Consider the following 26,525-nt stretch of genomic DNA (forward strand, 5'->3'; position numbering starts at 1 on the left):
AAGAATGTGATATGAAAGCACAATATTTCAACTCTGTTATACTACAGTTATTATATTGTTATAGTATAAGTGATACTATTTATATTATAAGATATATATTTCAGCATGCTATTCAACATACACAATGATTATTTGTAACAAAAATACATTATGTCAAATCTTTATTCCATATATGTAGATTCATTTCCACTGCATTGCATGAAACTGCGTAGTTGTCAATAAAGTTTTCAATGTTTGAATTAGAGTTATCGTAAAGCAAGTATGTTTGTCTCAACGCTGATCGTTGCCATATCAACAGTGAAAATGGCAACAACTATGGCGGCCGGAGAAGAACGTGCTGCTTCTGAAGTTTTGAGAGCGATTGCTCGACATCTAAACTGTCTCAACGAAGACAGCAAAACCACAAGAAAACGAGCGCTTGAAGCAATCAAAAGAGAAACTATTGATAAAGGGCTGTCGAGCGGCGTGTTGCAGGAGGTTTTCACGTGTCTGCTGAAGTCGCTCCTGAAATGCCTGTCAGATCCTATGGAAAGATGCAGAGAGACTGCCATACACATGCTTGGAGATTTTATTCGGTGTGTTCCTCAACCGGAGGATTCCTTGCCTTATCTCATGCCCGCTTTGACGCAGCGGCTCAGCGGGAAAGAGATCCTGGAGCCCGCGGAGGAACTTAGGCTGTCCATGGTGGAGGTTCTGACTCTCACAGTGGAGGTGTGTGGCAGGCACCTAGCTCCCTACCTCGACGATATGATGAAGATATTGCAGAGAACTATTGTCGACCCTTTCCCAGACGTCAAAAGGGAGAGTTGCAAATGCACTGTTCATTTTGCAAAAAGTGTACCAGGTAAGATGGTTAAGAATATAATGTGTGTATTCTTGTTAGCCCACACATTAGGCTAACTAGTTAGCTAGCTAGTTATCTTATAGGGTTGCCATGGTTGCACATTGTATGGACACCTGACCAAGCTGTGTCAGAGTGGTTGTTTTTTGTGGCTATAAAGACAATGGGACAAAAACAAAATCATTTGTTTCTCTGTGATTTGCATGCCCTACAGAGCTATGTATGGTCTCTCTGAATACATGTTTTTTTTATTTTATTTATTTATTTCACCTTTATTTAACCAGGTAGGCAAGTTGAGAACAAGTTCTCATTTACAATTGCGACCTGGCCAAGATAAAGCAAAGCAGTTCGACACATACAACGACACAGTTACACATGGAGTAAAACAAACATACAGTCAATAATACAGTATAAACAAGTCTAAATACGATGTGAGAAAATGAGGTGAGATAAGGGCAAAAAAAGGCCATGGTGGCAAAGTAAATACAATATATGTATAACCATTGAATGTATTGATAAGATTCAGGAAATCGTACCCTAATTTATAATGTGGCATGAAGTGACAGTCACCTTGCATTCATCTTGTTTGAAATGCTTCTCTCTCTCTATCCCCAGAACATTTCCACATGCAGGCAGAGAGCCTGGTCAAGCCCCTGATGCAGACCGTCTCCCACCAGCATTCCCGTGTGCGTGTGTCCACCATCGAGGCCACTGGAGCGGTCATCCAGTACGGCACGGGGAAGAACGTGGACGATGTGCTCTCTCACCTGGCACAGAGGCTGTTTGACGACTCACCACAGGTTGGCTCTGTCAAATCTGGCAGATAATTCTCAAATACTCTTAGTGACATTTAGTGTTAATGATTAGACTAATTCTGTTATTACTGAGTTAATCTAGATTCTTATTTTCCTTGTTAGATAAATGTGGGATAAATGTTTGTCTTACCAAAATAAACAAACTGATCAATCTAATCAATCCAACATATTAATAAAGGCTGTTTTTCTTTTACACTAACAGTTACTGCAGTGGTTCCCAAACTGGGGGGCACATGAGGGGTCGGCGGGGGTCCTCCCCCTCCAATTTAAAAACATATATATATATACAGTGGGGCAAAAAAGTATTTAGTCAGCCACCAATTGTGCAAGTTCTCCCACTTAAAAAGATGAGAGAGGCCTGTAATTTTCATCATAGGTACACTTCAACTATGACAGACAAAATGAGAAAAGAAATCCAGAAAATCACATTGTAGGATTTTTAATGAATTTATTTGCAAATTATGGTGGAAAATAAGTATTTGGTCACCTACAAACAAGCAAGATTTCTGGCTCTCACAGACCTGTACCTTCTTCTTTAAGAGGCTCCTCTGTCCTCCACTCGTTACCTGTATTAATGGCACCTGTTTGAACTTGTATAAAAGACACCTGTCCACAACACTCCAAACTCCACTATGGCCAAGACCAAAGAGCTGTCAAAGGACACCAGAAACAAAATTGTAGACCTGCACCAGGCTGGGAGACTGAATTTGCAATAGGTAAGCAGCTTGGTTTGAAGAAATCAACTGTGGGAGCAATTATTAGGAAATGGAAGACATACAAGACCACTGATAATCTCCCTCGATCTGGGGCTCCACGCAAGATCTCACCCCGTGGAGTCAAAATGATCACAAGAACGGTGAGCAAAAATCCCAGAACCACACGGGGGGACCTAGTGAATGACCCGCAGAGAGCTGGGACCAAAGTAACAAAGCCTACCATCAGTAACACACTACGCCGCCAGGGACTCAAATCCTCCAGTGCCATGTATCGTGAGATTTTGAGTGAAAACCTCCTTCCATCAGCAAGGGCATTGAAGATGAAACATGGCTGGGTCTTTCAGCATGACAATGATCCCAAACACACCGCCCGGGCAACAAAGGAGTGGCTTCGTAAGAAGCATTTCAAGGTCCTGGAGTGGCCTAGCCAGTCTCCAGATCTCAACCCCATACAAAATCTTTGGAGGGAGTTGAAAGTCCGTGTTGCCCAGCAACAGCCCCGAAACATCACTGCTCTAGAGGAGATGTGCATGGAGGAATGGGCCAAAATACCAGCAACAGTGTGTGAAAACCTTGTGAAGACTTACAGAAAACGTTTGACCTCTGTCGTTGCCAACAAAGGGTATATTACAAAGTATTGAGAAACTTTTGTTATTGACCAAATACTTATTTTCCACCATAATTTGCAAATAAATTCTTAAAAAATCGTACAATGTGATTTTCTGGATTTTTTGTCATAGTTGAAGTGTACCTATGATGAAAATTACAGGCCTCTCTCATCTTTTTAAGTGGGAGAACTTGCACAATTGGTGGCTGACTAAATACTTTTTTGCCCCACTGTATATAAATATATATATATATATATGTATTTGGATTTTTTTTTAAAGCCTGGCTTTAAACTTACTCTTGAAAGTTGTAACAGTAGAATGCACAAGGTACATTTTTGAAATTGGGTAGTGCATCATCAGTTCCTCTTGTCATGTTAGTCATTGCATAACTTAGAGCTATTTATAACTTGTCAGAAATATCCAGATCAACTAGCCCATGTCAGCTAACGTTTTTTTATTTAGCTTTTGTAGCCCATTGATATTGTTGTAATTTTTTTGTCACTCAAATATCGCATGAATACACATTAGACATGGCAGAATGTATAGAATTGCAAGAACATTTGCTTTAAAACTGCAACATTTTCTTTGCACCCCATGACAAAATGTGTATAATTGTAGGAAATAAGCTTTAAACCTGCAACATTTTCTACACCAACATGGGGGGTGTTAACAGTTTGTGTCATGAACAGTACCTGTGTCCATAGAAATAGACGTGGTGTCTGCGCAGGGGGGCTCGGGATGTTCCCCAAGGCTGGAAGGGAGGCACAGAGTGAAACACTTTGAGAACCCCTTAATTACTACAGTACCATACAAGGTGTTTTTCTCACTTAATAAACTATGTTTTGTTTCATCCCACTTCTCTCTCCTCCAGGTGAGAAAAGCTGTGACTGTGGTTGTTGGTGACTGGCTGCTCCACCTGCGAGACAGATACTCCTACTTCCACAAGCTCATCCCCCTCCTACTGAGCAGCCTCAGCGATGACATCCCAGAGATAAGGTACCTATTATATAGGGCTGAATTGACTGCAATTTCAATTTCGGATTGAAGGCCGTCAATTCAGGAAGTGATTTTAATTCAAAATTCAATTTGTTTTAAACTTTTGAAATGAATAGCTTCTACTCTTTGAAAATAGATGCTGTTTTTTCCCACTTTGAATTGTAATTTGAGTTTACTTCCTGAATTGACTGCCTTTAATTCAAAAGACTGACCCAGTCCTTAACCACCCTGCCTTTGATACTAACCATTCACTCACTCTGTCAGACCTAGGAAATATGCAGCCACAAATACACACATATTGTATCTGCTTTGCTTGAGCAGATTACTGTAGATACCTACTTATACAGTAGGTTTGGTGTGATAGAGGGAATAGTAGCAGCCAACAAGGCTGGGTTTTTGTGTTTGTACATTGCGTGGTTATGGAATGGGTTTGAATCCTGGGTCTGCCGGGGCAGGGATGGACATGCATTATCATTATTTGGCTCTCTCCCTTCCAGTCAACGAGCTGCTGAGCTGTGGAGGCAGACAGGCGCTCTGTGGGAGCAGGAGAATGAGGATGACCTGAAGGACAAGATGGACTTCCTCCTGACCCCACCTGACCTCTACCCTGCTGGAGGTGAGTTAACTCCATCACTACTACTGCAGAGAGATGAAACGATGTACCATTTTTAAAATATATTTTTTTTACCCATTTTTCTCCCCAATTTCGTGGTATCCAATTGGTAGTTACAGTCTTGTCTCATCGGTGCAACTCCCGTACGGACTCGGGAGAGGCGAAAGTCAAGAGCCGTGCGTCTTCCGAAACACAACCCAACCAAGCCGCACTGCTTCTTGACAGAATGCCCACTTAACCCGGAAGCCAGTCACACCAATGTGTCGGCGGAAACACAGTACACCCGGCGACCGTGTCAGCGTGCATTGGGCCCGGTCCGCCACAGGAGTCACTAGTGCCCGATGGGACAAGGACATCCCTGCTGGTCAAACTCTCCCCTAACCCGGACGACGCTGGGCCAATTGTGCGCCGCCCCATGGGTCTCCCGGTAGCGGCCGGCTGTGACAGAGCCTGGACTCTAACCCAGAATCTCTGGTGGCACAGCTAGCACTGCGATGCAGTGCCTAAGACCACTGCACCACTCGGAGGCCCGAAACAACAATGTACCATTGCGCTGCTCAAATTGACATAGAAAGTGAATACAGGATCTTTGGTTGGTGCAAAAAAAAAGTATTTACAGAGTTAAGTTTCTCACACAAAGAAGGCCAGACAAGAAGAACAAATCATTAAAGAAATATATTGGATTTTGTCTCCTGCAGAGAGATACAAGGCCTTCAGTGAATGTAGCCCATTGAGGAAAGGTTAGTTAGTTACTGTCCCAGGTAGTGTGTTGTCTTGATTACAATAATGAAGACGAAAGTTGATCAGTGCATTGATACAGCCTGAAGAACATCAGCCAGTGTAAACTGTGTGATTTGTTGTTGTGGCCTTCTCTGTACAGCCACCTCCTCCTCCACCGATCTAGTTATGTACTCCTTCCTCTGAAAGTAGGTCAGACGCAGCGTGGGGTTCAGCTGCCTTTATTAATAAGAAGAACTGTCTTCTGAGGGCATGATGTATCTGAGGGCATGATTGACGTCAGAGCAGTCTGGGCATGGAGAGAGGGCTGTAGGGGCTGGGGAGGGATGCTGTGCTGTCAATGATCCATCTAGCCTACCTATCCATCCCCAATATGCTTAATTTCTCCAGTTGTACTTCTGCTTGTTGTAGTATAGCAGGATTCTCACCCTCCTGTCTGTGTGTCCTAGTTGCTGTGACCTGAAATACAAACTGATACCATGGTGAAATGGAGCATGTCAGTTTGAATTCCAAGCTGTAGACATCATACTCATCATCTGCAGCTCTGTGCGTGGGAGAATTTGCTCTTGTCTTGCATTGATTTAATTGTAATATTTTTTATACATGACTCTTTAAATATTCAGTTATTCACATCATGGGGTCTTAATTATATTTTAATCAAGGGAAAGAAGGGAACAGGATTTTTAATTCGCTTTTTTGGGACTAGGTTTAAAGGGATTTTTCATTCGCTTTGTTGGGACTAGGTTTGAAAGGATTTTTTAACTTTATATAACATTCGTTTTCTGTATTAAGAAGTACTGTCTTCTTGTCTGTCTTTGAGCAGACAACTTTTATACAAATCCTTGAATTATTCCTTTAGATGTGGCCGAACTAAAAAAATGAATACGTATGAGCTACAACCATAAACCAACTATGCCCTTTTCCCCAAGACTCCTTAGTCATGGTGGAGTTCCACACCTCCATATATTACTCATCTCTATTGGCCTGCGGGTTACGTATTCTACAGGTTATGTGTTATGTCATTAGATCTGCTCTGTCAATCATACAAGGCTCTCCTATGACAGTGCTTGACTAATAGCCAATTATTGTCAGCACTCTGCCCCCTAACACCCTCATTACTAAGACTAACTTGTGGATGTGGTGTGCAGGCTGGGTGGAGACTAGAGGGGTTTTCTGCAGGGCTGGTGCCCACCTCCCCCTACACTCTCTCTCTCTCCCTCCCTCTCTCTCCCCCTACTCTCTCTCTCACACACTTTCACTCTCCCTCTCTCTCTCACACACACACTTTCTCTCTCTCTCTCTCTCTCACTCTCACTCTCACACTCACACTCACATATGTGCATCCTGCAGGGCTGTTGCCCACCTCCCCCTACTTCCCTTTTACACACACACGCACTCATGCACGCGCACACACTGACTCTCTTTCTGGCACAAACACACACTCACGACTACCCCACTCACGCACCACCCCACCCCTGTGTGAGAAGCTGGAAGGGCAGGCCATTGGAGGGACAACACCCAGCCTGTGTTGCCTCCCCAAGTGCTTATTACCACCTATTAATAATGTCTGTCAGCACTGTAGTGAGGAATGAGGAAGCCCTTCATCTCTTCATATCCCTGCTGGGTTCAGGAAGGAGAGGTGATGTCCTGTCTGTCCTGTCTGACTTTCCATCCCACTCAGCAGGTGAAGACAGACAGCAGGCCTTTATCTAGAGCAGCAACCCTACCGTTTTCCTCCTGACCTGATTTCAGTTTATTTTACGTAGGCTACACTGGGAAGGCAGTTTGTTTCTATGACGTTCACACGCACTCACCACATTAGCCTGGTCCCAGACCAGTTTATGTCAAGATGTGACGATGAGTATGTCTACATGCACACTAATAATTTGATATTAATCTGGTTATGGCAGTAGGCTGAGTATGGCATTAGTCATGTCAATTATAAACACCTTACTCTACTTATCTTAGGTCAACATGGAAGTAAGCATACGCTGATGAAAATACCTGGTTTTCTGAGCAATCTTTAGAATTCTGAGGACATGTAAAGGCCTTCATCAGAGTTTTACAGCGGTGTATTAGATCTGAGCGTGCTAGAACGAGCAGTGCAAGCTTTTATCTTTTGCGCTAGTGAAGTGAGTTTGGAAACACTGAAAATATGCATCATCGAAAGTAGTTTTCCCACTAACGTTGTATGTCTGAATTCAGAATCAAATAGGAATCCCAAAAATAACATGGTCGCTGTGGTAGAACGTTTATTTTGATGGGCCATTTTCTGCATTTACCAGTACCATCAGGTAGCCTGATTTCAGATGTATCCATGTAAACAGGATTATTAGGGACATTGTTCTTCTTGCAAAGCATGTCAATATTTAAACAGCTATTATAATGATCTGACTTCACAATAATCCTATTTTTGTGTGCATGAAACCGTACTCAATGACCCTAAGAGTTGGCCAGATGACTCCAACAGATATGGGACCAGGCAACAACCTGTGGTTGAAGTGTGTGCACTGCATCTAATCAGGTCTCTCGCCTCTTAAAAGATGGTTGAATTTCAATGGGATCGCCTGTATTCATGAAGGATAAATGATTCCACTGTCCTAATCTCACCTTGTTAGTGTTTTACTCCCCCTCTATGTCGGTCCATTGATTTATTCCATAGGAGTATGTTGATTGGTACTAAGTTAATGATACAAATTCAATTAAGGGTGATGATGACAATGATGAAGGGTTTATTAAAAGGGAAGTTCCACTATGCAGGTGCAGTGGCTTTAACCCAGTGTCTGACAGGCAGGCTGCAGTCATAATGACAGTGTAGCTGCCTCAGATCTACTGTAGGAAGGTGCTGCTGCGATGGCGAGGGTAGATAACCCAGGTCCGGGGCTAAGGATGAGTTTGAACGTGAACAGGAACGTGATCACCCTGGTTGCTGGCCATAGGTAGGCTAAGTGTTGGGTACCCATATGTGTCCTGGGTTATGTTCATCAGGGCATGAAACATTAAACATTTTGCAACTGATAATGGTAAATGGCTGTTTGTTATTGGACTAGTCTATTTCTGTTTTAGTCAGTTTTCATCCGTTTGGTGCCTAATAAACATGACCGTTTGGTTGTGTAGTAGAGGTCGACCGATTTAATCGGAATGGCCGATTAATTAGGGCCGATTTCAAGTTTTCATAACAATCGGAAATCAGTATTTTTGGACACAGATTTGGCCAAATGTTTTTTTCTTCTCTTTATTTTTACACCTTTATTTAATCTTTATTTAACTAGGCAAGTCGATTAAGAACACATTCTTATTTTCAATGACGGCCTAGGAACGATGGGTTAACTGTCTTGTTCAGGGGTAGAACTACAGATTTTTACCTTGTCAGCTCAGGGATTCAATCTTGCAACCTTACAGTTAACTAGTCCAACGCTATAACCACCTGATTACATTGCACTCCACGAGGAGCCTGCCTGTTACGCGAATGCAGTAAGCCAAGGTAAGTTGCTAGCTAGCATTAAACTTATCTTATAAAAATCAATCATAATCACTAGCTAACTACACATGGTTTATATTACTAGTTTATCTAGCGTGTCCTGCGTTGCATATAATCAATGCGGTGCGTATTTGCGAAAAATGACTGTCGTTGCTCCAATGTGTACCTAACCATAAACATCAATGCCTTTCTTAAAATCAATACACAGAAGTATATATTTTTAAACCTGCATATTTAGCTAAAAGAAATCCAGGTTAGCAGGCAATATTAACCAGGTGAAATTGTGTCACTTCTCTTGCGTTCATTGCACGCAGAGTCAGGGTATATGCAACAGTTTGGGCCGCCTGGCTCTTTACGGACTAATTTGCCAGAATTTTACGTACTTATGGCATAACATTGAAGGTTGTGCAATGTAACAAGAATATTTAGACTTAGGGATGCCCACCCGTTAGATGAAATACGGAACGGTTCCGTATTTCACTGAAAGAATAAACGTCTTGTTTTCGAGATGATAGTTTCCGGATTTGACCATATTAATGACCTAAGGCTCGTATTTCTGTGTGTTATTATGTTATAATTAAGTCTATGATTTGATAGAGCAGTCTGACTGAGCGTTGGTAGGCACCAGCAGGCTCGTAAGCATTCATTCAAACAGCACTTTTGTGCGTTTGACAGCAGCTCTTCGCAATGCTTCAAGCATTGCGCTGTTTATGACTTCAAGCCTATCAACTCCCGAGATTAGGCTGGTGTAACCAATGTGAAATGGCTAGCTAGTTAGCGGGGTGCGCGCTAATAGCGTTTCAAACGTCACTCGCTCTGAGACTTGGAGTTGTTGTTGTATACTGTTACACTGGCAATACTAAAGTGCCTATAAGAACATCCAATAGTCGAAGGTATATGAAATACAAATGGTATAGAGAGAAATAGTCCTATAATTCCTATAATAACTACAACCTAAAACTTCTTACCTGGGAAATTTGAAGACTCATGTTTAAAGGAACCACCAGCTTTCATATGTTCTCATGTTCTGAGCAAGGCACTTAAACGTTAGCTTTTTTACATAGCACATATTGCACTTTTACTTTCTTCTCCAACACTTTGTTTTTGCATTATTTAAACCAAATTTAACATGTTTCATTATTTATTTGAGGCTAAATTGATTTTATTGATGTGTTAAAATAAGTGTTCATTCAGTATTGTTGTAATTGTCATTATTACAAACAACAGCAAAAGAATCAGCCGATTAATCGGTATCGGCTTTTTTTTGGGTCCTCCAATAATCGGTATCGGCGTTGAAAAATCATAATCGGTCGACCTCTATTGTGTAGTGCAGATCTGGGTCAGTCTCCAGCTCCACACAGTGATAATGCTGATGGATACTGGATGAGTCTCTCTCCCTGCCAGTCATAAATCCAACACGGCCCCCTCCTGTCTGAAAAGGTCAGTGTCAGACAACTGGGACACAACCAGAAACGGCTTGTCTTGTCCTGTGTGATTCTGTAGGATTGATCACCCTCTTCCCCTCTCATTAGCAGCCTGCAAAAGAGAAATAGAAAGAGAGGGAGACCTGTTCATGAGGGAGGGAGACCCGCTCATAGGCTACTGAAGGAAGGTGGGAGAGCGGGAAGGCGGGGGAGAGAGAGGGAGGGTAGGCGGGGGAGAGGGATGAAGCATGTGGAGGCTATTCATTTAAAAATGTTTTCCACTTGCTCTGACAAGTCCCACGGAGAGGAAATCTCAATCATAAAACCAAAATGTACATGTCTGGAAAATGGGACTTAGAGTTTAGAGTAAGATGCAGTCCTCTCTCTCCATCAGCAGTATCACTGTGACAGCAGAAAACACCCGGCAAATTAAGTTCCCTTCTTGCCTACGGAAGTGTTTTGTTGAAAATAAATATTGTAAAATGCTCCATCAGCAAAACTGGGCCAGGGGGCAATGGAACAGTTGTCCTGTCTCTATTTCACAGTTAGAAATAGGAGAACACAGTTACAACACAATTAACTTATTAGCACTTGTAGATGTAGATTTATAGGCTGCGTTTACACAGGCAGCCCAATTCTGATCTTTTGCCAAATTATTGGTCTTTTGAACCAATCATTCAGTTAAGATCTTTTGCAGATCTAATTGGTGCAAACGGAGCCTTAGATGTAAATCTTAATTGGTCCATTTGTGTGCTTTTAGTAGGCTAATGCATGTTGGCATATTCATGCACTTTCTAACCCCCCCCCACCACCTCTCTACTCCCCCAGTGGCGCGTCCGGGCCTGGGCTGCAGGGAGCTGGTGGTGAGGAACCTGTCCAACCTGCTGCCGGCGTTGGCTCGCGACGTGGTTGACTGGGTGGCGGGCACGCGGGTCAAGACGGCCCAGCTGCTGTATGCCCTGCTGCTGCACGCTGAGGACCACTGCACCCAGCACCTGCAGTTGCTGCTCTCCACGCTGTACCGCGCCTGCAACGACCCCGAGAGCGACGTGGTCACCAACGTGAGTGGTCGACACATAGAGACACATGCTATCACTGCGTGTTCTATGTAATCCAATGGGACGTCCCTACACCATTGGAAATGAAATGTAAAATGGTTAAGGTAGGGGTTAAGGTTAGGATTTAGGGTAGGGACGTCCCAATGATTCTGGATAGCACTGACCTTTATCTCATCCTAGGGGGGGTGGTCAGGTCAGGAAGGGGTAGTCCTAATGGTTGGATGATAGTCGTAGTCCTAATGGTTGATTGATAGTGTTTGGATGATAGTGGTTGGTCTAATGGTTGGATGATAGTGGTTGGTCTAATGGTTGGATGATAGTGGTTGGTCTAATGGTTGGATGATAGTGGTGGGATGGTATGGTTGGATGATAGTGGTAGGCCTAATGGTTGATTGATAGTGTTTGGATGATAGTGGTTGGTCTAATGGTTGGATGATAGTGGTTGGTCTAATGGTTGGATGATAGTGGTAGGTCTAATGGTTGGATTATAGTGGAAGGCCTAATGGTTGGATTATAGTGGAAGGCCTAATGGTTGATTGATAGTGTTTGGATGATAGTGGTAGGCCTAATGGTTGGATGATAGTGTTTGGATGATAGTGGTAGGTCTATTGGTTGGATGAGAGTGGTGGGATGGTAGTGGTAGGTCTATTGGTTGGATGATAGTGGTAGGTCTAGTGGTTGGATGATAGTGGTAGGCCTACTGGTTGGATGATAGTGGTAGGTCTATTGGTTGGATGAGAGTGGTGGGGTGGTAGTGGTAGGTCTAATGGTTGGATGATAGTGGTAGGTATAATGGTTGGATGATAGTGGTAGGTATAATTGTTGGATGATAGTGGTAGGTATAATGGTTGGATGATAGTGGTTGGTCTAATGGTTGGATGATAGTGGTAGGCCTAATGGTTGGATGAGGGTGGTAGGCCTAATGGTTGGATGATAGTGGTTGGATGATAGTGGTAGGCCTAATGGTTGGATGATAGTGGTAGGTCTAATGGTTGGATGATAGTGTTGCTATTGCAGCTGGTGAGCTCTTTCTTGGATCTTGTCTCTCTTGTTAAACATATATTCTCTGTTTAGACTAACCTGGATGAATAAAGGTTAAATCACTGTTAAATAAAGAAGATAATGGTAGATATCTGCTCTACAGGTCCAGTATACAGTACCTGTGTGTTGGCTACTTCAGTTCATCACTTGACAGATCTTTGTGAAACAAGCCGTAGACTGATGCACCATTTTAACAAACTGCTCACAGTACTAATGGCCTTCCTTCCTTCAAGTTATTTCCGTTATTGTCATGCTCATGGCCTATTTCCATTGACATTCTTTCCACCCAGAAACAGATGTTTCAGAGCTGCTGTGGTGAATGGCTTGATCTTGATGGTCATGTCATGAGAGGACACACCTGCTGGCCTTAGAATAGACAGCAGTGAATAGTGATATATGTGTCTTATAGCCCTGAGACAGTTAGGCTGGGCTGGCCTACGGACTTGGGATGCGCCTGCCCCAAGAGGAAGTATTTGATGGTTCCCCTGATCCACTGGCTGATAATGGATTATGAATTACGTTCTCTTCTGTGGTCTTCTGTTATGTTGAAATCTTTCTTTTGTCCTCTTTCTTTCTCTCTTATTGTCTCTTTCTCTCTAGTATTGGTCTCTGCTCTCTCGCTAATCTTTGCTCTATCAATTGAATGTGTTTTATTGGCGTGAAATACACTCTGTAATATTGGCAAATCATTCCATAAACTATAGTATCCCCTGTCTCTCTCTGCAGTGTCTGAGGTCTGCCAAGCTGCTGGGGACCTTTGTCAGCCCTGAGGTCTTCCTCAAGCTGCTCCTGGTCCACTTGGAGACCCCCTCCTCCTCCTCCTCCCCCCACACCCCCCTCATGGTCCTGGCTGCCGTGCTGGGGGGCTGCTCCAGGGAGCTCTTGAAACCACACCTCCAGAAGATCGCTGATACGCTGGTCCAACCAGACGTCTGCCAGGAGTACCAGCAGGTGAGTCTATGACCCTTGACCTATGGGTATGACCTATGGATATGACCTATAGGTTGGGAATTGGGGGGGAAAGGTAAATGTCATAACTACTGGTCCAGGATCAGATCATTATCCATATGAATGGTCTGTGGTTAGGGGTAACTTATGATAGTTCACATCTCAATGGGTTGAGGTGTTTCCTCTCTGTTATATTTGAGTCTCCAGCCAGGTCTGGTGAAGTTGGCATATAGACCGAGAGATGAAACAGTACCCTTTCTGAGGTACTTAGTTTTGACCCTAAAACTGTTTACAGTGAAAGGTTCCATAAAGTGAAAGATTATTAAGATAAGATGCATTTTTTTCTATCAAGACTGTTGTGAAAGCTTTTATAGGGATAACTGTGCTGTGAGGTCAGGGGGTTCACCTTGGAGTACATCACAAAATACTGACTCCACTAACGGCCACTGAGCAAGGCACATGTTGTTTTCACCAATCTTTCATTTAATTTCAACTGCTAGAGTCCTCTCGTAACCCTAAACCAACGAGAGAGCGAGAGACACACAGGCGGGGAGAGAGGGAGACAGAGGCGGGGAGAGAGGGAGACACAGGCGGGGAGAGAGGGAGACACAGGCGGGGAGAGAGGGAGACACAGGCGGGGAGAGAGGGAGACACAGGCGGGGAGAGAGGGAGACACAGGCGGGGAGAGAGGGAGAGACACAGGCGGGGAGAGAGGGAGACACAGGCGGGGAGAGAGGGAGACACAGGCGGGGAGAGAGGGAGACACAGGCGGGGAGAGAGACAGACACACAGGCGGGGAGAGAGGGAGACACAGGCGGGGAGAGAGGGAGACACAGGCGGGGAGAGAGGGAGACACAGGCGGGGGGAGAGGGAGACACAGGCGGGGAGAGAGACAGACACACAGGCGGGGAGAGAGACAGACACACAGGCGGGGGGAGAGGGAGACACACAGGCGGGGAGAGAGGGGGAGACACAGGCGGGGAGAGAGGGAGACACAGGCGGGGAGAGAGGGAGACACAGGCGGGGGGAGAGGGAGACACACAGGCGGGGAGAGAGGGGGAGACACAGGCGGGGAGAGAGGGAGACACAGGCGGGGAGAGAGGGAGACACAGGCGGGGGGAGAGGGAGACACACAGGCGGGGAGAGAGGGGGAGACACAGGCGGGGAGAGAGGGAGACACAGGCGGGGAGAGAGACAGACACACAGGCGGGGAGAGAGACAGACACACAGGCGGGGAGAGAGACAGCCGCCTCGCTTCGCGTTCCTAGGAAACTATGCCTCTTACTTCCGGCGCCGACAGAGATGGCCGCCTCGCTTCGCGTTCCTAGGAAACTATGCAGTTTTTTGTTTTTTTACGTGTTATTTCTTACATTAGTACCCCAGGTCATCTTAGGTTTCATTACATACAGTCGAGAAGAACTACTGAATATAAGATCAGCGTCAACTCACCATCAGTACGACCAAGAATATGTTTTTCGCGACGCGGATCCTGTGTTCTGCCTTACAAACAGGACAACGGAGTGGATTCCATGCAGCGACCCAAAAAAACGACTCCGAAAGAGAGGGAAACGAGGCGGTCTTCTGGTCAGACTCCGGAGACGGGCACACCGTGCACCACTCCCTAGCATTCTTCTTGCCAATGTCCAGTCTCTTGACAACAAGGTTGATGAAATCCGAGCAAGGGTAGCATTCCAGAGGGACATCAGAGACTGTAACGTCCTTTGCTTCACTGAAACATGGCTCACTGGAGAGACTCTATCCAAAGCGGTGCAGCCAACGGGTTTCTCCACGCATCGCGCTGACAGAAACAAACATCTTTCTGGTAAGAAGAGGGGCGGGGGCGTATGCCTCATGGCCAACGTAACATGGTGTGATGAAAGAAACATACAGGAACTCAAATCCTTCTGTTCACCTGATTTAGAATTCCTCACAACCAAATGTAGACCGCATTATCTACCAAGAGAATTCTCTTCGATTATAATCACAGCCGTATATATCCCCCCCAAGCAGACACATCGATGGCTCTGAACGAACTTTATTTAACTCTCTGCAAACTGGAAACGATTTATCCGGAGGCTGCATTCATTGTAGCTGGGGATTTTAACAAGGCTAATCTGAAAACAAGACTCCCTAAATTTTATCAGCATATCGATTGCGCAACCAGGGGTGGAAAGACCTTGGATCATTGTTACTCTAACTTCCGCGACGCATATAAGGCCCTGCCCCGCCCCCCTTTCGGAAAAGCTGACCACGACTCCATTTTGTTGATCCCTGCCTACAGACAGAAACTAAAACAAGAGGCTCCCACGCTGAGGTCTGTCCAATGCTGGTCCGACCAAGCTGACTCCACACTCCAAGACTGCTTCCATCACGTGGACTGGGAGATGTTTCGTATTGCGTCAGATAACAACATTGACGAATACGCTGATTCGGTGTGCGAGTTCATTAGAACGTGCGTTGAAGATGTCGTTCCCATAGCAACGATTAAAACATTCCCTAACCAGAAACCGTGGATTGATGGCAGCATTCGTGTGAAACTGAAAGCGCGAACCACTGCTTTTAATCAGGGCAAGGTGTCTGGTAACATGACCGAGTACAAACAGTGCAGCTATTCCCTCCGCAAGGCTATCAAACAAGCTAAGCGCCAGTACAGAGACAAAGTAGAATCTCAATTCAACGGCTCAGACACAAGAGGCATGTGGCAGGGTCTACAGTCAATCACGGACTACAGGAAGAAATCCAGCCCAGTCACGGACCAGGATGTCTTGCTCCCAGGCAGACTAAATAACTTTTTTGCCCGCTTTGAGGACAATACAGTGCCACTGACACGGCCTGCAACGAAAACATGCGGTCTCTCCTTCACTGCAGCCGAGGTGAGTAAGACATTTAAACGTGTTAACCCTCGCAAGGCTGCAGGCCCAGACGGCATCCCCAGCCGCGCCCTCAGAGCATGCGCAGACCAGCTGGCCGGTGTGTTTACGGACATATTCAATCAATCCCTATACCAGTCTGCTGTTCCCACATGCTTCAAGAGGGCCACCATTGTTCCTGTTCCCAAGAAAGCTAAGGTAACTGAGCTAAACAACTACCGCCCCGTAGCACTCACTTCCGTCATCATGAAGTGCTTTGAGAGACTAGTCAAGGACCATATCACCTCCACCCTACCTGACACCCTAGACCCACTCCAATTTGCTTACCGCCCAAACAGGTCCACAGACGATGCAATCTCAACCACACTGCACACTGCCCTAACCCATCTGGACAAGAGGAATACCTATGTGAGAATGCTGTTCATCGACTACAGCTCGGCATTCAACACCATAGTACCCTCCAAGCTCGTCATCAAGCTCTAGACCCTGGGTCTCGACCCCGCCCTGTGCAACTGGGTACTGGACTTCCTGACGGGCCGCCCCCAGGTGGTGAGGGTAGGCAACAACATCTCCTCCCCGCTGATCCTCAACACTGGGGCCCCACAAGGGTGCGTTCTGAGCCCTCTCCTGTACTCCCTGTTCACCCACGACTGCGTGGCCACGCACGCCTCCAACTCAATCATCAAGTTTGCGGACGACACAACAGTGGTAGGCTTGATTACCAACAACGACGAGACGGCCTACAGGGAGGAGGTGAGGGCCCTCGGATTGTGGTGTCAGGAAAATAACATCACACTCAACGTCAACAAAACTAAGGAGATGATTGTGGACTTCAGGAAACAGCAGAGGGAACACCCCCCTATCCACATCGATGGAACAGTAGTGGAGAGGGTAGCAAGTTTTAAGTTCCTCGGCATACACATCACAGACAAACTGAATTGGTCCACTCACACAGACAGCATCGTGAAGAAGGCGCAGCAGCGCCTCTTCAACCTCAGGAGGCTGAAGAAATTCGGCTTGTCACCAAAAGCACTCACAAACTTCTACAGATGCACAATCGAGAGCATCCTGGCGGGCTGTATCACCGCCTGGTATGGCAACTGCACCGCCCTCAACCGTAAGGCTCTCCAGAGGGTAGTGAGGTCTGCACAACGCATCACCGGGGGCAAACTACCTGCCCTCCAGGACACCTACACCACCCGATGTCACAGGAAGGCCATAAAGATCATCAAGGACATCAACCACCCGAGCCACTGCCTGTTCACCCCGCTATCATCCAGAAGGCGAGGTCAGTACAGGTGCATCAAAGCTGGGACCGAGAGACTGAAAAACAGCTTCTATCTCAAGGCCATCAGACTGTTAAACAGCCACCACTAACACTGAGTGGCTGCTGCCAACACACTGACACTGACTCAACTCCAGCCACTTTAATAATGGGAATTGATGGGAAATGATGTAAATATATCACTAGCCACTTTAAACAATGCTACCTTATATAATGTTACTTACCCTACATTATTCATCTCATATGCATACGTATATACTGTACTCTATATCATTGACTGTATCCTTATGTAATACATGTATCACTAGCCACTTTAAACTATGCCACTTTGTTTACATACTCATCTCATTTGTACATACTGTACTCGATACCATCTACTGTATCTTGCCTATGCTGCTCTGTACCATCACTCATTCATATATGTACATATTCTTTATCCCCTTACACTGTGTACAAGACAGTAGTTTTGGAATTGTTAGTTAGATTACTTGTTGGTTATTACTGCATTGTCGGAACTAGAAGCACAAGCATTTCGCTACACTCGCATTAACATCTGCTAACCATGTGTATGTGACAAATAAAGATTTGATTTGATTTGACACACAGGCGGGGAGAGAGACAGACACACAGGCGGGGAGAGAGACAGACACACAGGCGGGGAGAGAGACAGACACACAGGCGGGGAGAGAGACAGACACACAGGCGGGGAGAGAGACAGACACACAGGCGGGGAGAGAGACAGACACACAGGCGGGGAGAGAGACACACACAGGCGGGGAGAGAGACAGACACACAGGCGGGGAGAGAGACAGACACACAGGCGGGGAGAGAGGGAGACACACAGGCGGGGAGAGTGAGAGAGAGCGAGACAGATGGGGAGAGAGAGAGAGACAGACAGATGGAGAGACACAGATGGAGAGACAGAGAGAGGGAGGGAGAGAGAGACTGACAGAGAGAAAGACAGATGGAGAGAGAGAGCGAGAGAGACGGACAGCGAGAGAGAGACGGACAGCGAGAGAGAGAGCGAGAGAGGGAGAGAGAGACTGACGGAGAGAGAGACAGATGGAGAGAGAGAGCGAGAGAGACGGACAGCGAGAGAGAGACGGACAGCGAGAGAGAGAGCGAGAGAGATGGACAGCGAGAGAGAGAGAGAGACGGACAGCGAGAGAGAGAGAGAGAGACGGACAGCGAGAGAGACGGACAGCGAGAGAGACGGACAGCGAGAGAGACGGACAGCGAGAGAGACGGACAGCGAGAGAGAGAGAGAGACGGACAGCGAGAGAGAGAGAGAGACGGACAGCGGGAGAGAGAGAGAGAGACGGACAGCGGGAGAGAGAGAGAGACGGACAGCGAGAGAGAGAGACGGACAGCGAGAGAGAGAGAGAGACGGACAGCGAGAGAGAGAGAGAGACGGACAGCGAGAGAGAGAGAGACGGACAGCGAGAGAGAGAGAGAGACGGACAGCGAGAGAGAGAGAGAGAGACGGACAGCGAGAGAGAGAGAGAGACGGACAGCGAGAGAGAGAGAGAGACGGACAGCGAGAGAGAGAGAGAGACGGACAGCGAGAGAGAGAGAGAGAGACGGACAGAGAGAGAGAGACGGACAGAGAGAGAGAGACGGACAGAGAGAGAGAGGCGGACAGCGAGAGAGAGGCGGACAGCGCGAGAGAGAGAGAGAGAGACGGACAGAGAGAGAGAGAGAGACGGACAGAGAGAGAGAGAGAGACGGACAGAGAGCGAGACGGACAGAGAGAGGGAGACGGACAGAGAGAGAGAGAGAGAGACGGACAGAGAGAGAGAGACAGACAGAGACAGAGAACAACATCCCTAATGTCTCAGTGGAAAAAGGAAAAGTAAAAGACCAGAGCAGCTCTTTCCTCCCCTTCCTCTTCTCTGGTGTCCCACATTTAGGTTACCTTTGATATTAACATAACATTTCTCTGGCTGCGAAGGGCGGAGGGGGCTATTTTCACACATGCACACACACTGCTGGCTGCAATGAGTCACCCGTACCCATAACCCCCCCTGAGGGGCTCAGAATAATTTCCTCTGGAGGGGATGATAATAATAAAATATGAATTTCTCCTGACCTCTGCGTGTCTGGGTTGACCCCCCCTCACCCCGCTGGTCATTTCAGAAAAGACACATGGGGGCAACCCGTTTAGAAAAATAATAATAATAATAGCCAGTTTTCAACACTCACTGTGTGTGGAAGAGAGCAACGTAGAGCCCCCACCCTGTTACCAACCACTGCCCCCCAACCCCCTTTAAAGCACTGAGATTCCAACATTTCAAAGAGGGTCAGGGTCCCGGTGACAGACAGACAGGAGGGGAAACGGAGCCCTTCTCCACCCCTCCTCTAGCAGGGGTCAAGCCAGAGCACGATGGACACAGATGGAGACAGACCTTCTGGTCCCTGGTCTGTCTGTCTCAATAAAGATCATCAGAAGTTAGTCTCTGTGGGTACTGAAGGGAAGCAGTACAGTACAGTGCTGGCTGGGTAGTTAAAGATCAGTGTCAGCAGTACAGTGCTGGCTGGGTAGTTAAAGATCAGTGTCAGCAGTACAGTGCAGTGCTGGCTGGGTAGTTAAAGATCAGTGTCATCAGTACAGTGCTGGCTGGGTAGTTAAAGATCAGTGTCATCAGTACAGTGCTGGCTGGGTATGTAAAGATCAGTGTCAGCAGTGCAGAGCTGGCTGTGTAGTTAAAGATCAGTGTCAGCAGTACAGTACAGTGCTGGCTGGGTAGTTAAAGATCAGTGTCAGCAGTACAGTACAGTGCTGGCTGGGTAGTTAAAGATCAGTGTCATCAGTACAGTGCTGGCTGGGTATGTAAAGATCAGTGTCAGCAGTACAGTGCAGTGCTGGCTGGGTAGTTAAAGATCAATGTCATCAGTGCAGTGCTGGCTGGGTAGTTAAATATCAGGTTAGCAGTACAGTGCTGGCTGGGTAGTTAAAGATCAATGTCATCAGTGCAGTGCTGGCTGGGTAGTTAAATATCAGGTTAGCAGTACAGTGCTGGCTGGGTAGTTAAAGATCAGTGTCAGCAGTACAGTGCTGGCTGGGTATGTAAAGATCAGTGTCAGCAGTGCAGAGCTGGCTGTGTAGTTAAAGATCAGTGTCAGCAGTACAGTACAGTGCTGGCTGGGTAGTTAAATATCAGTGTCAGCAGTACAGTACAGTGCTGGCTGGGTAGTTAAAGATCAGTGTCATCAGTACAGTGCTGGCTGGGTATGTAAAGATCAGTGTCAGCAGTGCAGAGCTGGCTGTGTAGTTAAAGATCAGTGTCAGCAGTACAGTACAGTGCTGGCTGGGTAGTTAAAGATCAGTGTCAGCAGTACAGTACAGTGCTGGCTGGGTAGTTAAAGATCAGTGTCATCCGTACAGTGCTGGCTGGGTATGTAAAGATCAGTGTCAGCAGTACAGTACAGTGCTGGCTGGGTAGTTAAAGATCAGTGTCAGCAGTACAGTACAGTGCTGGCTGGGTAGTTAAAGATCAGTGTCAGCAGTACAGTGCAGTGCTGGCTGGGTAGTTAAAGATCAATGTCATCAGTGCAGTGCTGGCTGGGTAGTTAAATATCAGGCTAGCAGTACATTACAGTGCTGGCTGGGTAGTTAAAGATCAGTGTCAGCAGTACAGTGCTGGCTGGGTAGTTAAAGATCAGGTTAGCAGTACAGTACAGTGCTGGCTGCTGGGTAGTTTAAAGATCAGTGTCAGCAGTACAGTGCAGTGCTGGCTGGGTAGTTACAGATCAGGTTAGCAGTACATTACAGTGCTGGCTGGGTAGTTTAAAGATCAGTGTCAGCAGTACAGTGCAGTGCTGGCTGGGTAGTTACAGATCAGGTTAGCAGTACATTACAGTGCTGACTGGGTAGTTAAAGATCAGGGTTAGCAGTACAGAACAGTGCTGGCTGGGTAGTTAAAGATCAGTGTCATCCGTACAGTGCTGGCTGGGTAGTTAAAGATCAGTGTCAGCAGTACAGTACAGTGCTGGCTGGGTAGTTAAAGATCAGTGTCAGCAGGACAGTGCAGTGCTGGCTGGGTAGTTAAAGATCAATGTCATCAGTGCAGTGCTGGCTGGGTAGTTAAATATCAGGCTAGCAGTACATTACAGTGCTGGCTGGGTAGTTAAAGATCAGTGTCAGCAGTACAGTGCTGGCTGGGTAGTTAAAGATCAGGTTAGCAGTACAGTACAGTGCTGGCTGCTGGGTAGTTTAAAGATCAGTGTCAGCAGTACAGTGCAGTGCTGGCTGGGTAGTTACAGATCAGGTTAGCAGTACATTACAGTGCTGGCTGGGTAGTTTAAAGATCAGTGTCAGCAGTACAGTGCAGTGCTGGCTGGGTAGTTACAGATCAGGTTAGCAGTACATTACAGTGCTGGCTGGGTAGTTAAAGATCAGGGTTAGCAGTACAGAACAGTGCTGGCTAGCTGGGTATGTAAAGAGCAGGGTTAGCAGTACAGTGCTGGCTGGGTAGTTAAAGATCAGGGTCATCAGTGCAGTACAGTGCTGGCTGGGTAGTTAAAGATCAGGGTCAGCAGTACATTACAGTGCTGGCTGTGTAGTTAACGATCAGGGTTAGCAGTACAGAACAGTGCTGGCTGGGTATGTAAAGAGCAGGGTTAGCAGTACAGTGCTGGCTGGGTATGTAAAGAGCAGGGTCAGCAGCACAGTGCTGGCTGGGTATGTAAAGAGCAGGGTCAGCAGTACAGTGCTGGCTGGGTATGTAAAGAGCAGGGTCAGCAGCACAGTGCTGGCTGGGTATGTAAAGAGCAGGGTCAGCAGCACAGTGCTTGCTGGGTATGTAAAGAGCAGGGTCAGCAGCACAGTGCTGGCTGGGTATGTAAAGAGCAGGGTTAGCAGTACAGTGCTGGCTGGGTATGTAAAGAGCAGGGTCAGCAGCACAGTGCTGGCTGGGTATGTAAAGAGCAGGGTCAGCAGCACAGTGCTGGCTGGGTATGTAAAGAGCAGGGTCAGCAGCACAGTGCTGGCTGGGTATGTAAAGAGCAGGGTCAGCAGCACAGTGCTGGCTGGGTATGTAAAGAGCAGGGTCAGCAGCACAGTGCTGGCTGGGTATGTAAAGAGCAGGGTCAGCAGCACAGTGCTGGCTGGGTATGTAAAGAGCAGGGTCAGCAGCACAGTGCTGGCTGGGTATGTAAAGAGCAGGGTCAGCAGCACAGTGCTGGCTGGGTATGTAAAGAGCAGGGTCAGCAGCACAGTGCTGGCTGGGTATGTAAAGAGCAGGGTCAGCAGCACAGTGCTGGCTGGGTATGTAAAGAGCAGGGTTAGCAGTACAGTGCTGGCTGGGTAGCTAAAGGGACATTTAAAAAAAAAAAAGTCAACTTCATATTCATCATCTCCAGCACCTCAACATCAGCAGATGTGAAAATGGCGCGTTTCTATGTTTTTTAGTAAAAAAAATAGAGGAACATAAGTGTTTCCAATGACATCATCAACAAATTGGTAGACAATTAGTGGCAATGCCTACTCATAATTGGTTAAAATCACAAAGTGCACACCGATGATGTCATTGGAAACACTTATCTTCCTCAATCTTTTTTTACTACAAAATATAGAAACACACCATTTTCACAGATGTTGATGTTGGGGTGGTGCTGGAGATGATGAATATAAAGTTGAAAAATTGTGAAATTCCCCTTTTAAAGAGCAGGGTTACCAGAACAGACCGACACACCTGCAGTATTCTTTGAAAACAACCAGGCCAGACACACAGAGCAGGGCCAAACCAGAGAGGGCCAGGCAGGTCACCATTGGGCTGTAAATAACAAGAGAGAGAAGGGAGAGGAGCATCTACGTTCCTGTAGACACACACCAAGCACACACACACACACACACACACGGAGCAGTGCAGACCCAGAGCAGTGCAGACCCAGAGCAGACCCAGAGAAGAGCAGACCCAGAGCAGAGTGGAGTGGACAGACAGACAGACACAGATAGACAGGTAGGCAGACAGTCAGAAAGACGGACAGAGCAGAACAGACAGACAGAAAGACAGGTTGGCAGACATACACACAAACACACACACACACACGGAGCAGTGCAGACCCAGAGCAGTGCAGACTCAGAGCAGAGCAGACCCAGAGCAGAGCGGAGTGGACAGACAGACACAGATAGACAGGTAGGCAGACAGTCAGAAAGACGGACAGAGCAGAACAGACAGACAGAAAGACAGGTTGCCAGACATACACACAAACACACACCAAGCAAGTAAGTGTATGCAGACACCGACAGGCAGACACCGACAGGCAGACACCGACAGGCAGACACTGACAGGCAGACACACACACTCCCATACAGTCACACATACATTGGATGAACATACTATAGAGAAAGTCCAAGTGTACAAATAGTTGGGAGTGTGGGTGGATGACAGGCTGAGCTTCACTGTTCATGTGGAGAACTTGATAAGGAAGCTCCAGCTGAAAATAGGTTTTTATTACCGGCATAAGGCTTGTTTTTCCTCTGAAGGCCAGGCAGGAGCTGGTACGATGTACAATACCTGTCAAAAGTTTGGACACCTACTCATTCAAGGATTTTTCTTTATTTTTACTATTTTCTACGTTGCAGAATAATAGGGAAGACATCAAAACTATGAAATAACACATATGGAATCATGTAGTAACCAAAAAAGTGTTAAACAAATCAAAATATATTTCTATTTGAGATTCTTCTAAGTAGCCACCCTTTGCCTGGATGGCAGCTTTGCACACTCTGGCATTCTGTCAACCAGCTTCACCTAGATGCTTTTCCAAAAGTCTTGAAGGAGTTCCCACATAAGCTGAGCACTTGTTGGCTGCTTTTCTTCACTCTGCGGTCTAACTCATCCCAAACCATCTCAATTGGGTTGAGGTTGGGTGATTGTGGAGGCTAGATCATCTGATGCAGCACTCCATCACTCTCCTTCTTGGTCAAATAGCTCTTACACAGCCTGGAGGTGTGTCAAATCAAATCAAATGTTATTGGTCACATACACATGGTTAGCAGTCGCGAGTCTAGCGAAATTCTTCAGCTTCTAGATCCGACAGTGCAGCAGTATCTAACAGGTCAAATCTAACAAATTCCACAACTAAACCTAATATCTAACAAATTCCACAACTAAACCTAATATCTAACACATTCCACAACTAAACCTAATATCTAACAAATTCCACAACTAAACCTAATATCTAACAAATTCCACAACTAAACCTAATACACACAATCTAATAAAGGAATTGGATGAGAATATATAAGTATAAAATATATAGATGAGCAGTGACAGAGCAGCTAAGATGCAATAGATAGTGAAGGATAACCGTACATATGAGATGAGTAGTGTGAGATATGTAAACATTCTTAAAGTGGCATTATTAAAGTGACTAGTGTTCCATTTATTAAAGTGGCCAATGATATCAAGTCTATAGGTAGGCAGCTGCCTCTGTGCTAGTGGTGGCTGTTTAACAATCTGATGGCCTTGAGATTGAAAAACAGCTTCTATCTCTCTGTCCCAGCTCTGATGCACCTGTACTGACCTTACCTTCTGGATGATAGCAGGGTGAACAGACAGTGGCTCGGGTGGTTGTTGTCCTTGATTATCTTTTTGGCCGTCCTGTGACATCGGGTGGTGTAGGTGTCCTGGAGGGCAGGTAGTTTGCCCCCGGTGATGCAGACAGCACCACCCTCTGGAGAGCCCCTGCGGTTGTGGGCGGTGCAGTTGCCGTACCAGGTGGTAAAACAGCGCGACAGGATGCTCTCAATTGTGCATCTGTAAAAGTTAGAAGGGTTTTTGGTGACAAGCCACGTTTTTCCCCTATTGGGGCGGTAAGCAAATTGGAGTGGGTCTTGGGTGACAGGTAGGGTGGAGGTGATATGGTCCTTGACTAGTCTCTCAAAGCACTTCATGATGACAGAAGTGAGTGCTACGGGGCAATAGTCATTTAGTAGAGTTACCTTAGCTTCCTTGGGAACTGGAATAATGGTGGCTATCTTGAAGCTTGTGGTGACAGCAGACTGGGATAGGGACGGATTGAATATGTCCGTCAACAGTTGAAGCCGGAAGTTTACATACAGTTTTTCACAATTCCTGACATTTAATCCTAGTAAAAATTCCCTGTTTTGGGTCAGTTAGGATCACCACTTTATTTTAAGAATGTGAAATGTCAGAATAATAGTAGAGGGTGATTTATTTCAGCTTTTATTTCTTTCATCACATTCCCAGTGGGTCAGAAGTTTACATACACTCAATTAGTATTTGGTAGTATTGCCTTTAAATTGTTTAACTTGGGTCAAATGTTTTGGGTAGCCTTTCACAAGCTTCCCACAATAAGTTGGGTGAATTTTGGTCCATTCCTCCTGACAGAGCTGGTGTAACTGAGTCAGGTGGGTAGACCTCCTTGCTCGCACAAGCTTTTTCAGTTCTGCCCAAAAAATTATATAGGATTGAGGGTCAGGGCTTTGTGATGGCCACTCCAATACTTTTACTTTATTGTCCTTAGGCCATTTTGCCACAACTTTGGAATTATGCTTGGGGTCATTGTCCATTTGGAAGACCCATTTGCGACCAAGCTTTAACTTCCTGACTGATGTCTTGAGATGTCGCTTCAATATATCCACATAATTTTCCATCCTCATGAAGCCATCTATTTTGTGATGTGCACCAGTCCCTCCTGCAGCAAAGCACCCCCACAACATGATGCTGCCACCCCCGTGCTTCACGGTTGGGATGGTGTTCTTTGGCTTACAAGCCTCCCCCTTTTCCTTCAAACAACGATGGTCATTATGGCCAAACAGTTCTATTTTTGTTTCATCAGACCAGAGGACATTTCTCCAAAAAGTACGATCTTTGTCCCCATGTGCAGCTGCAAACCGTAGTCTGGCTTTTTTATGGCGGTTTTGGAGCAGTGGCTTCTTCCTTGCTGAGCGGCCTTTCAGGTTATGTTGATATAGGACTCGTTTTACTGTGGATATAGATACTTTTGTACCTGTTTCCTCCAGCATCTGCACAAGGTACTTTGCTGTTTTTCTGGGATTGATTTGCACTTTAAGCACCAAAGTACGTTCATCTCTAGGAAACAGAACGCGTCTCCTTCCTGA

At 46.1% G+C, this 26,525-nt stretch overlaps 1 protein-coding gene across 1 annotated transcript in view; it reads left to right on the forward strand.

Annotated features, from left to right (window-relative positions):
• Nucleotides 1-258: 258 nt before the first annotated feature.
• LOC110487024 (dynein axonemal assembly factor 5) overlaps nucleotides 259-26,525 on the forward strand; it is a 65,960-nt gene continuing 39,693 nt past the window's right edge. Inside the window, exons 1-6 of the mRNA XM_090197310.1 lie at nucleotides 259-844; nucleotides 1,457-1,641; nucleotides 3,852-3,976; nucleotides 4,474-4,592; nucleotides 11,061-11,293; nucleotides 13,058-13,282. Coding sequence (XP_090053436.1) covers nucleotides 262-844; nucleotides 1,457-1,641; nucleotides 3,852-3,976; nucleotides 4,474-4,592; nucleotides 11,061-11,293; nucleotides 13,058-13,282 — 1,470 coding nt within the window. The 5' untranslated portion in view covers nucleotides 259-261. The remainder of the gene's footprint in view (nucleotides 845-1,456; nucleotides 1,642-3,851; nucleotides 3,977-4,473; nucleotides 4,593-11,060; nucleotides 11,294-13,057; nucleotides 13,283-26,525) is intronic.

This window comes from Oncorhynchus mykiss, chromosome 13 (genome assembly GCF_057628025.1).
Source record: "Oncorhynchus mykiss isolate SJ-2025 chromosome 13, ASM5762802v1, whole genome shotgun sequence".
Classification (NCBI taxonomy): domain Eukaryota; kingdom Metazoa; phylum Chordata; class Actinopteri; order Salmoniformes; family Salmonidae; genus Oncorhynchus; species Oncorhynchus mykiss.